The 12363-nt window shown below is 41.7% G+C and overlaps 1 protein-coding gene across 3 annotated transcripts in view; it reads right to left on the bottom strand.

Annotated features, from left to right (window-relative positions):
* Nucleotides 1–12363, bottom strand: part of LOC143284608 (succinate-semialdehyde dehydrogenase, mitochondrial-like) — a 39773-nt gene that overhangs the window by 23318 nt on the left and 4092 nt on the right. For 2 of the 3 annotated variants that reach the window (XM_076591440.1, XM_076591442.1), the window contains exons 2-6: nucleotides 10118–10274; nucleotides 7628–7749; nucleotides 4626–4709; nucleotides 3917–4087; nucleotides 1804–1920 (exon numbers count right to left, since the gene is read on the bottom strand). In XM_076591440.1, coding sequence (XP_076447555.1) covers nucleotides 1804–1920; nucleotides 3917–4087; nucleotides 4626–4709; nucleotides 7628–7749; nucleotides 10118–10274 — 651 coding nt within the window. Of the gene's footprint in view, nucleotides 1–1803; nucleotides 1921–3916; nucleotides 4088–4625; nucleotides 4710–7627; nucleotides 7750–10117; nucleotides 10275–12179; nucleotides 12267–12363 lie in introns of those variants that run through there. The other variant, XM_076591441.1, reaches the window with a different exon arrangement.

The raw sequence follows: 12363 nt of genomic DNA, 5'->3' as shown, positions 1-12363 counted from the left end.
CTGCTGTCAGGCATCTCTGCCTAGCAGATGTGGTGTAGCATATCTATGGATTTGTCCCTATGCAGTGATGCCTCCTTGAGAAACTGAAACTATTTCTTTATGTGTATCAATGCAGCTGTGCCCATGTTCATACAAGCCCCATCTACACACAATCAACTCTATCTGCATACATCCAAAGCCTAAATATTCACCCAATCATCCCTATCTGCATACAATCACAGCCTAAACCCAAATTCCTCCAATCGGCCCTATTTGCATAAAATCACAGCCTAAATCAAAATTCCCCTAATCAGCCCTATCTGCATACAATCACAGCTTAAATCAAATTTCCCCCAATCAGCCCTATCTGCATACAATCACAGCTTAAATCAAAATCCCCCCAATCAGGCCAATCTGCACAGAATCACAGCCCAAATCAAAATTCCCCCAATCAGCCCTATCTGCATACAATCACAGCCTGAACCCAAATTCCCCCAATCAGCCCTATCTGCATACAATCACAGCTTAAATCAAAATTCCCCCAATCAGCCCTATCTGCATACAATCACAGCCCGAATCAAAATTCCCCCAATCAGCCCTATCTGCATACAATCACAGCTTAAATCAAATTTCCCCCAGTCAGCCCTATCTGCATACAATCACAGCTTAAATCAAAATTCCCCCAATCAGCCCTATCTGCATACAATCACAGCTTAAATCAAAATCCCCCCAATCAGGCCAATCTGCACAGAATCACAGCCCAAATCAAAATTCCCCCAATCAGCCCTATCTGCATACAATCACAGCCTGAACCCAAATTCCCCCAATTAGCCCTATCTGCATACAATCACAGCTTAAATCAAAAATCCCCCAATCAACCCTATCTGCATACAATCACAGCCTAAATCAAAATTCCCCCAATCAGCCCTATCTGCATACAATCACAGCCTGAACCCAAATTCCCCCAATCAGACCTATCTGCATACAATCACAGCCCAAATCAAAATTCCCCCAATCAGCCCAATCTGCATACAATCACAGCCTGAACCCAAATTCCCCCAATTAGCCCTATCTGCATACAATCACAGCTTAAATCAAAATTCCCCCAATCAGACCTATCTGCATACAATCACAGCCCAAATCAAAATTCCCCCAATCAGCCCAATCTGCATACAATCACAGCTTAAATCAAAATTCCCCTATCTGCATACAATCACAGCCTGAACCCAAATTCCCCCAATAAGCCCTATCTGCATACAATCACAGCTTAAATCAAAATTCCCCCAATCAACCCTATCTGCATACAATCACAGCCTAAATCAAAATTCCCCCAATCAGCCCTATCTGCATACAATCTGCATACAATCACAGCCTGAACCCAAATTCCCCCAATCAGCCCTATCTGCATACAATCACAGCTTAAATCAAAATTCCCCCAATCAGCCCTATCTGCACACACTCATAGCCTAAATCAAAATTCCCCCAATTAGCCCTATCTGCATACAATCAAAGTTTAAGCATTCCATTCATCAACCCTATCAGCATACAATCCCTATCTGCGTACAATGAACCATATCTACAGAAAATCAAACCCTAAAAATTCCTTCAATCAACCCTGTCTGCATACAATCAAAGCCTAAATCAAATTCCCCCAATCAACCATGTCTGCATACAATCAACCCTATCTGCATACAATCAAAGCCTTATCAAAATTCCCCCAATCAGCCCTATCTGCATACAATCAAAGCCTAAATCAAAATTTCCCCAATCAGCCCTATCTACATACAATCAAAGCCTGAATCAAAATTCCCCCCATCAGCCCACCTCACACAGCGCCAGAGCAGAGTAGGGCGTATCCTCCGCGGGTTTCAGCACCACCGTACACCCTGCTGCTATGGCCGCGCAGGCCTTGCGGGTGATCATAGCATGAGGGAAGTTCCACTGAAACACAGACACGCGAATGCATCATTCTTCAAAATAAAAGACTGACGGGCACAGTAGATGAAATGGTCAAAGCCCTGGACTTTCAATCTGAAGGTACCAGGTTTGAATCCCTGTCAAGGACACCTGGTGGGTAAAGGGTGGAGATTTTTCCAATCTCCCAGATCAACAGATGTGCTGACATGCTAGTGCCTGAATCCCCTTTTGTGTGTATATGCATGCAGAAGATCAAATACGCATGTAAACAATCCCATAATTCATCCATGGTTCACAGAAATCTGATCCAAATTACCCATTTTTGGGTGTCCAAGATACAATAACAATACACACATCTTGAATCACAATTTCAATTCCAGCAATGTCAAATGAAACAAGCATAAAAACGCAACGAAAAAACATATTGAAATAGGATTTTTTTTAAAAATTTTCATTGTGCATGCATTTCCACTGATTATCATACTGAATGAACGCAGTCACATGCATTAGTATGCAACACACTTGCACACATACGCTCACCAATCATCATACACCGACATTCCCAAGAGCAAAATGAACGGACATTCTTTGTACACATCATTGAAGCATTTTATGCAGAATGTTCCCTCTCTCTTCCTGCAGGTGAGATCAGAGGCAGAAACAGACTTGGGCAAACAAAGAAAGGAAAGCAATGGAAAAATCAAAAAGGAGAGAAAATGGGAACACACGTCAAGAAAACTACAATGCAAGACTGGGTGTGTGAGAAATAAAGTGGAAAAAAAATCAGAGTTAAGCAGATACACAAAGACTCACAGGGGAAGACACATTTTGTTTGTTTTAATTGCTGGTTCTGTCTTGTTTTAGTCTGAACAAAAACTGTCTCTTTCTTTGTTTTAATTGCTGGTTCTGTCTTGTTTTAGTCTGAACAAAAACTGTCTCTTTCTTTGTTTTAATTGCTGGTTCTGTCTTGTTTTAGTCTGAACAAAAACTGTCTCTTTCTTTGTTTTAATTGTTGGTTCCGTCTTGTTTTAGTCTGAACAAAAACTGTCTCTTTCTTTGTTTTAATTGCTGGTTCTGTCTTGTTTTAGTCTGAACAAAAACTGTCTCTTTCTTTGTTTTAATTGTTGGTTCCGTCTTGTTTTAGTCTGAACAAAAACTGTCTCTTTCTTTGTTTTAATTGCTGGTTCTGTCTTGTTTTAGTCTGAACAAAAACTGTCTCTTTCTTTGTTTTAATTGCTGGTTCTGTCTTGTTTTAGTCTGAACAAAAACTGTCTCTTTCTTTGTTTTAATTGTTGGTTCCGTCTTGTTTTAGTCTGAACAAAAACTGTCTCTTTCTTTGTTTTAATTGTTGGTTCCGTCTTGTTTTAGTCTGAACAAAAACTGTCTCTTTCTTTGTTTTAATTGTTGGTTCCGTCTTGTTTTAGTCTGAACAAAAACTGTCTCTTTCTTTGTTTTAATTGTTGGTTCTGTCTTGTTTTAGTCTGAACAAAAACTGTCTCTTTCTTCTGTCTCTTTCTTTGTTTTAATTGTTGGTTCTGTCTTGTTTTAGCCTGAACAAAAACTGTCTCTGGCACACAAGAAACCTTTGTGTGTTGACATTTTCACTTTGGTATGCACAAATATAGTTTACCCACATCAAAATGAATGTATGGAGATTAAATGAAAGACAGACTGGGCAACATATAATTACAGACAGACAGACAGACAGAGAGAGAGAGAGAGAGAGAGAGAGAGAGAGAGAGAGAGAGAGAGACAGAAGTAAAAAAAAACCAACTGATTGAGACAAGAAATGAGCAGTACAAACAGAGAGGACCACTCACAGGAGTGATCAAGTCACACACGCTGATGGGCTGTTTCAGCAAGAGAGAGAGTGAAGACGAAGAAGAAGGAAGATGTAGAGAGAGAGACAAGGAGAGAAACAGAGAGAGAGAGAGAAGAAGAAGATGAAGACAAAAAAAAAACTGACAGAGAAAGAGACAAGAAATGAGAAGAAGAAACAAGAGAGGAACCAAGGACTGACCGGGGTGATCATGCCACACACGCCGATGGGCTGCTTCATCGTCAGCAGGCGTTTGTTCTTGAAGGGCGTGGGGACGATGTCACCGTAGGCGCGACGAGCCTCCTCCCCGAACCAGTCGATGAAGGACACGCCGTAGTTTATCTCCCCATGAGAATCTGCTAGAGGCTTGCCCTGTGCAGTACGTTCAACTTCCATTTTAGTTATGTGTTGTGTTTGTGCGTAGTGTGTGTGTGTGTGTGTGTGTGTGTGTGTGTGTGTGTGTGCGCGTGTGCGCATGTGTTTGTGTGTGCTTGTGTTTGTGTGAGTGCTTTGTGTGTGTGTGTGTGTGTGTGTGTGTGTGTGTGTGTGTGTGTGTGTGTGTGTGTTGTGTTTGTGTGTAGTGTGTGTGTGTGTGTGTGTGTGTGTGTGTGTGTGTGTGTGTGTGTGTGTGTGTGTGTGTGTGTGCGCGTACACATGTGCATGCATGTACATGTGTGAGTGCTTGTGTGTGTGTGTCTGTGCATGCATATGTGTGAGTGTGTGTGTGTGTTCGAGAGGTGGATGGGCATGATATCACATCACACACCTAAACCTGTGCAAGGAGCATACCTGCAAATGAGTATATATGTACACACTGTACACATTACATAAAGTGCATACAGGCACACACACGCACACATACACACACACACACACAGACTCACACAAACACACAGAGAGAACAACTGACCATTTCACAAGTCAACAGCCTGGCCAGTTCCTCCTTGTTCTGCAGGCACAGATCACTCCAGCGACGCAGAATGCTGCACCGTTCCTGCAGCACAAAGCACCTCACAGTTAACAGCCAAAATTTCAGTCTGAAGAAAAACACACTGGTAACTCGGAGTTACATAAGAACATAAAGAAAATGTATGGTTTCTTGGGAAAACATTATCATAATGATTTTCATAAGAGGCAAATCATTTCTCTAATCTGCAGATGGAAAATGAATTGTTTTAGGACAAAATATCTCAGTAATGTTTCTTGCATCTGTGGTGCTCACATAACAGCCGATCATATACCAACTTGCGATATGTTAAAGTCTCAAATCCCTGAACTGAAATCATCTTCAGTGTTGACGATCTTCAGCAATCCATTGCTAATGTATGACTTTTTCAACTCCTTGTTAAACAGTCCAGTTGGTTCGCTGTTATAGTTGTTAGTTTTCATTAGAAATATGTTATATTGTTATGATTTTTTGTTTATTTTTTTAAACAAAACTTAAATCAATAACTTTCACACACACACACACACTTTCAATTACTCGTATACGTACACAGTAATCCCCCCCCCCCGCGTCACGTTTCACTTTCAGTCTCTCATGCAGGCATCACCACCTTCGCACAAATCCATATGCGCTACACCCCATCTGCCAAGCAGCATAACCCAGCGCGCTAATCAGGCCTTCAGTGCAGCATTCATATATATCTGTGTGCCTATCAGAGAGAATTTCTTCTACAGAATTTGCCATAGGACAACCATTTTGTTGCCATGGGTTCTTTTTCAATGTGCCAAGTGTATGCGTGCTGCACACAGGACCTCGGTTTATCATCTCATCTGAATGACTACACACTCAGTTTGATTTTTCCAGTCAAACTTGGGAGAAAGGAAGAGAGCAGGAATTAAAAACCCAGACCCTCAAGGAAACTGTTTGGGTAGATGAACATCTCAACCTCAACCACTCTGCCAACTTCCTCTTCTTCCTGTATGTGATGATGTTCTTGCAGTGACTTGGAATTAATGTAGGAACAATGCCAGTATAAAAATGTAATTTGTGCATTCCCATCATTCCAACAACACCACTCCCAGACAGGCTGTATAACAGCTTCCTTTCCTCTGGTATACTCAAAACTCAACAAATTTAACTAATAGAAATGGAACTGTGTCTGTGTATGTTTTGTGTGAATGACAACACAAAAACATGAGAGTTCTTTTTCAATTTTCACCTTTAACTTTGTTAAATCAAGAAGAATCTGGCATTTATGTTCCAGAAAGATGAAATCTAAAAAAAAAAAAAAAAAAAAAAAAAAATTTCACATTAACCTCTTCAGTGCCCCATCATGTATATATACATTCTCAAAAATGCTTCATTATTTGCCCCATGACATACATACACGTCAGCATCATTTTAGGATTTTTCACAGTTCCATCTTAAAGTTGATGTGTCCCAACAGCCACCAGTCAGATAACTTGATCAGTTTAGTTTCATTATCCGCCAGAAGCAACAGCCAGTCATGCTCTGTATGATCATTTCTGGATGTTATTGTCAATACCCCTCTCATGACGCTTTCAAACTAGTGGACAACAAACCACAATCTCACACTAGTGGTTTGAAACAGCAGTGTCTTTCAACAAACAAAATTAGATTTTGCCATCCAAGATGTAACAGAAGCTTGACGATCATTGACAACAATAAATTGAGTGCTAGGCATGGCAAAATCCTGTCAGATGGTTCACTTGACGTGAATAAAGTTAGAGTGATGATGTGCAGAGAGGAGGGAGGGTGAGGGGAGCTGAAGAGTTAGATGCAGCTAGCAAAGGTGAGAAAGTGGAGATGGTTAAGCGTAGCTCTGTGGCTGACCTAGAGTTCGTCTCAAATGCCAACCATCCACTTATTCAGGGCAGGGAGAGAGGAAAAGAGTGATGGAGGGGGTACACACTTTTGTGTGAGTCGTGGATAACATTCACAGCATGGTTTTAGAAAAGCACACTGGCACTGTTCAAGCAGCTAACGTCTGCGAGCAAACTTTTGAACAATGCTCATCCCCCTCCCCTCTGCACTGTGGACCAACTGGGTCACTGTTAACCTCTTTGATATTGTGTTAAATGAACTTCAATTTGAATCTGATAGTCTATTCATTTACACCTCTTTGATACTGTGTTAAATGAACTTCAATCTGAATCTGATAGTCTGTTCATTTACACCTCTTTGATATTGTGATAAATGAACTTCAATTTGAATCTGACAGTCTGTTCATTTTCCTTTCAGAAAAGTAGGGTTATGTGTACTTTCTTGCGGTGGTTTGCGTGCTCAAATTTGGTTAATTTTACCCTCCGCAACCCAAATCGCCTGGCAAATAGGATGCACAAGTTAAAATAATGCCTGGCACTGAAAAGGTTAACAAGAAATATTACAAACAATAAAACATAATTTTGTTCTTTCATCAGTTGAGACAAGTGTTGTTGTTTTTTGTTTTTGTTGTTGTTCCATTTCTTTATGTTACAAAATAAGTATAGTATCACAGGTTGTGAACAGACTTTAACCTGAACACCTTACCCCACCCCCCATCCCCTCAATTATCTGCGAAGTCCAGCAAAGGACAGCTGGAAAGGAAATAACTTCTACCTGGGTACTTCGCTTGCGAAAAGGTGTCACAATTATTGCCGGCACTAAAATGTAAAAGATGACAGCAGATTTGCCATGAAGTGTGTGTGTGTGTGTGTGTGTGTGTGTCTGTGTGTGTGTGTGTCTGTGTGTGAGTGTATGCAAACATGTGTGTCTGTGTGCATGTGTGTGTGCATGTGTGCACATGTTTGTGTGTATTCACGTGTGCACGCATGCACATACACATACATTTGTGCATACATGTATATGTGTGTGTGAGTGTGTGTGTATGTGTGTGTGTGTGTGTGCATGCGCAAGTCCATGGACATTTCCACACAACGTCTTCTTCCCATCACGCATCCCCTGACCTTAGCGGTGACCTCCCTCCAGGACTCAAAGGCCCTGAAGGCCACCTCGATGGCATTGCGCGTGTCCGTGGCATCCATGTCTGGCACCTTGCCCAGCACCTCCCCTGTGGACGGGTTGGTCACTGAAATCACCATTAACCCCCTGAGTGCCAACCCCTCGGTGAAATCATGGCATGAATTTAGAGAGTAGTTCCTACTTTTCCTGTTCTTTTTCAGTGGCCTAACCAGAGATGCCAACCCCTGTCAAGTGTTTGTTGGGACAGCCAGGAAATTTGTTGGGATATTTTGAATTTGGTAGGAACACTCAGACTCCGATCCACATCAGCAAATGTACATTTTAGCTAAATCCACCGGGCACAGACGAGGTTTGACCAAGACGCAACTTGATTTAGCCAAGTTCTCTCCTGTTCAGGCAAACAGTTAAGCTGATTGGTCCACTCAATGCTGTTTCAATGTAAACACGTGCACGGTTGGCTGAGCATCATCATGTGAGACTAAGGTTAGTAGCGACTGTCCCTGCCTCATCATCAATAAGTCAAGATTGGGTGATGTTAGGACAGGAAAGCATGTGACCATGCTATGTAGATGTAAATGAACTCGTTGGAACAATTTTGACAATGGCGTACCGTTGGAACAAACTGCGATCAAACGTAACAAAATACGGCGAAGTTGGAACAGTTGGCATCTGTGCATAACTGTTTTTGCCGAGCGCAAGGAATGCAATCCAAAGAGGATGAAGCTTGCGGAAAGAATGACGTCTGACATCCTGCCTTGTCAGTGCCTGTCAAAAAAAAAGCTTTGTTTGACCGATTAAATCGACAATTCTCCATCTATATTTGCTGCTTTAATAAACCACCCTGTTTTTTTCTGCAGTGGTCTCAAGTAGGGCTGGTCAAGTGGGGGGGAGGGGGGGGGGGGTGTTGTAGCAGGTATGTAACTGTGGGGTAGAACGAGTTCAAACCTTTCACATGATTATCAACAACAGAAACATTAAGTAGAAATTACAGATTTATCAAACACAAAATACATCTGTTTGATTCAATGCCCAAACTCAAAATGAATTACAGAATGACTGATTGTTTAAATTAATTCAAACTGTAACACACACACACACACACACACACACACATATTTACACACTCACACACACATGGACTGAGACTTTTTTTTAATCCCCCTCTACCTTGACCTTGAGTGGTGGTCTGGGAGCTAGGCTTTTGAATGAGATAATACACCTGTGTGCTGCATTCTTGACGTATACACAGTGAACCCACAACAGCAAGAGAACTGGCCCTGGGAAAGTTCCATTTAAAAAAAAAATCCACTTGTGATGGTAAAACAAATTCATTTGCAAACAAAAAAACAAGGAAAAAGGAGAAAAACGAAAGTGATTCTGCACAGTGGTGACTCACTCTGTGGAAAGAACAGTCTGAATTTCACAACAAGACACAATACACTACAGCACAATACAATAGAGAATACAACACAATGCAAAATGCATGACAGTCGTGTCCGACTATGACCATCAGAACAGCAGAGAAGGCAATTGCTGTCCCCGACTATCTGGACTAGATTTTGATCATAGTGGAGAAGTGCTTTGCTCAAGTTACTCTCTCGGCCAAGAGGGCTTTAGGACAGTCAGCACTGGGATGATCCCCAAAGGCCAACTAGCTCCCGGAGTCTGCAGCACTGAGACAAAATACAATGGAATAAAAAAAACAACAATGCAATGCAACACAAAACGCAGTACAATACAAAACACAAAGTGAAGCAATAAACAAAACAGTATAATACAAAACACAAAGCGATGCAATGCAAAACACGGCACAATACAATATACAAAGCAACACAATACAAAACACAATGCAATAGATAACACAAAGCGACGCAATACAAAACACAGTACATTATCAAACACAAAGGAATGGATTACAAAGCACAGTATAATACAAAACACAAAGCACTGCAATACAAAACAGAGGACAATAATAACACAAAGCAACGCAAAACAAAACACAGGACAATACAAAACACAAAAGCAATGCAATACAAAACAAAGTACAATACAAAACACAAAGTGATGCAATACAAAACACAGGACAACACAAAACACAAAGTGATGCAATACAAAACACAGTACAATACAAAACACAGTACAATGCAAAACACAGGACACAAAACACAGGACAATACAAAACACAGTACAATGCAAAACACAAAGCGATGCAATACAAAACACAGTACAATACAAAACACAAAGTGATGCAATACAAAACACAAAACAGGACAACACAAAACACAGTACAATACACAATACAAAACACAGTACAATACAAAACACAGTACAATACAACACAAAACACAGGACAATACAAAACACAGTACAATACACAATACAAAACACAGGACAATAATACAAAACACAGGACAATACAAAACACACTACAATACAAAACATAAAGCGAAGCAACAAACACCACAGTCACAGACCTTCAAAGGTTTTCCCAGACCTGGACGGCACCCACTTGCCGTCCACAAATGCCTTCTGGAAGAGAAGGGTGCTGGAGAACCGCTGTGCCGCCATTCCGCTGATCACCACACGATGCCGCAGCAAGGCTCTGGTCCTGGGAAACACTGAGATCAACACCTGAAACACACCACCCATCAGGGTCACAGGTACAACATGGAGATCAACACCTGAAACACACCACCAATCAGGGTCACAGGTACAACACTGAGATCAACACCTGAAACACACCACCCATCAGGGTCACAGGTACAACACTGAGATCAACACCTGAAACACACCACCCATCAGGGTCACAGGTACAACATGGAGATCAACACCTGAAACACACCACCCATCAGGGTCACAGGTACAACATGGAGATCAACACCTGAAACACACCACCCATCAGGGTCACAGGTACAACACTGAGATCAACACCTGAAACACACCACCCATCAGGGTCACAGGTACAACACGGAGATCAACACCTGAAACACACCACCCATCAGGGTCACAGGTACAACACTGAGATCAACACCTGAAACACACCACCCATCAGGGTCACAGGTACAACACTGAGATCAACACCTGAAACACACCACCCATCAGGGTCACAGGTACAACACTGAGATCAACACCTGAAACACACCACCCATCAGGGTCACAGGTACAACATGGAGATCAACACCTGAAACACACCACCCATCAGGGTCACAGGTACAACACTGAGATCAACACCTGAAACACACCACCCATCAGGGTCACAGGTACAACATGGAGATCAACACCTGAAACACACCACCCATCAGGGTCACAGGTACAACACTGAGATCAACACCTGAAACACACCACCCATCAGGGTCACAGGTACAACATGGAGATCAACACCTGAAACAGTTGGGCGGTTAAAGCATTGGGCTTCAATCTGACAGTCCTGAGTTCCAATCCCCATCACCTAGGAGTGGAGTGATGGCCTAGAGGTAACGCGTCCGCCTAGGAAGCGAGATAATCTGAGCACGCTGGTTCGAATCACAGCTCAGCTACTGATACTTTCTCCCCCTCCACTAGACCTTGAGTGGTGGTCTGGACGCTAGTCATTCGGATACCATAAACTGAGGTCCCATGTACAGCTTGCACTTAGCGCATGTAAAAGAACCCACAACAACAAAAGGGTTGTTCTTGGCAAAATTTTGTAGAAAAATCCACTTCGATAGGCAAAAACAGATAAAACTGCACACAGGAAAAAATACAAAAAAAAGTGGGTGGTGCTGTAGTGTAGCAACGCGCTCTCCCTGGGGAGAGCAGCCCGAATTTCACACAGAGAAATCTGTTGTGATAAAAAAGAAATACAAATACAAAATACAAATAGGGATGGTAGAACAGATTCACTTCCAAAGAAAAAACAACAAAGAAGATAGAAAAAAAAGAAGTTCTTCTGCAGTGTAGCTTAAAAGAATATCCTGAATTTCACAGAGAGAAATTCGTCTGACAAGATAGAATAGAACAGAACAGAATATAATAATGGTGGCAATTTTTCCCCCATCTCCCAGGACAACAGTTGGGCAGACCTCATGTTAGTACCTGAACCCTCTTCAAGTGTGCGTGAATGCAGAAGATTTAATGTGCATGTCAGGCCTCTGCTGCTAGTACCTGAACCCCCTTTGTGTGTACATGCATGTTGAAGATCAAATATGCATGTAAAGATCCTGAAATTCATCTCAGTCTTCAGTAGGTTATGGAAAATAATAACAACATACACAGCAGCCCCAAAACAGAGTATGGCTGCCTACATGACAAGGTAAAAACAGCCATGCATACATGTAAAAAACCCATTCCCATATGAGTCAATGTGGGAGCTGCTGACCACAAACATGTGAGAATGATAAGTGATTTGGGTCCTCCAGTTGATTGATGTGGAGAAACGACAATATCTAGTGTTCAAACTGAAGACCACAACACTTATCAATCCACACTCACAAACAAAAAAACAAAAACAAAACAAAAAAACAACAACTTTGCTACAATTTAGCAAACTCCACCCACTGGGAAACAGTGAAATTATCCTCTTGTGAAGACACCTTGACCTGGCTGAAGTAATCTCAACTCTGTGCAGACTGTCAGAGTTCACAGTATACCAGGTGAATTCAAAATCTTGGTTAACTGAAGAAGGGTGTTCTGATCAAAATGTTTCTTAAACAGAATTGCTCTGGGGGGTTTATCTCTTGAG

This window comes from Babylonia areolata, chromosome 8 (assembly GCF_041734735.1).
Source record: "Babylonia areolata isolate BAREFJ2019XMU chromosome 8, ASM4173473v1, whole genome shotgun sequence".
Taxonomy (NCBI): domain Eukaryota; kingdom Metazoa; phylum Mollusca; class Gastropoda; order Neogastropoda; family Buccinidae; genus Babylonia; species Babylonia areolata.
This window is presented reverse-complemented; position numbering and strand designations above follow the sequence as displayed.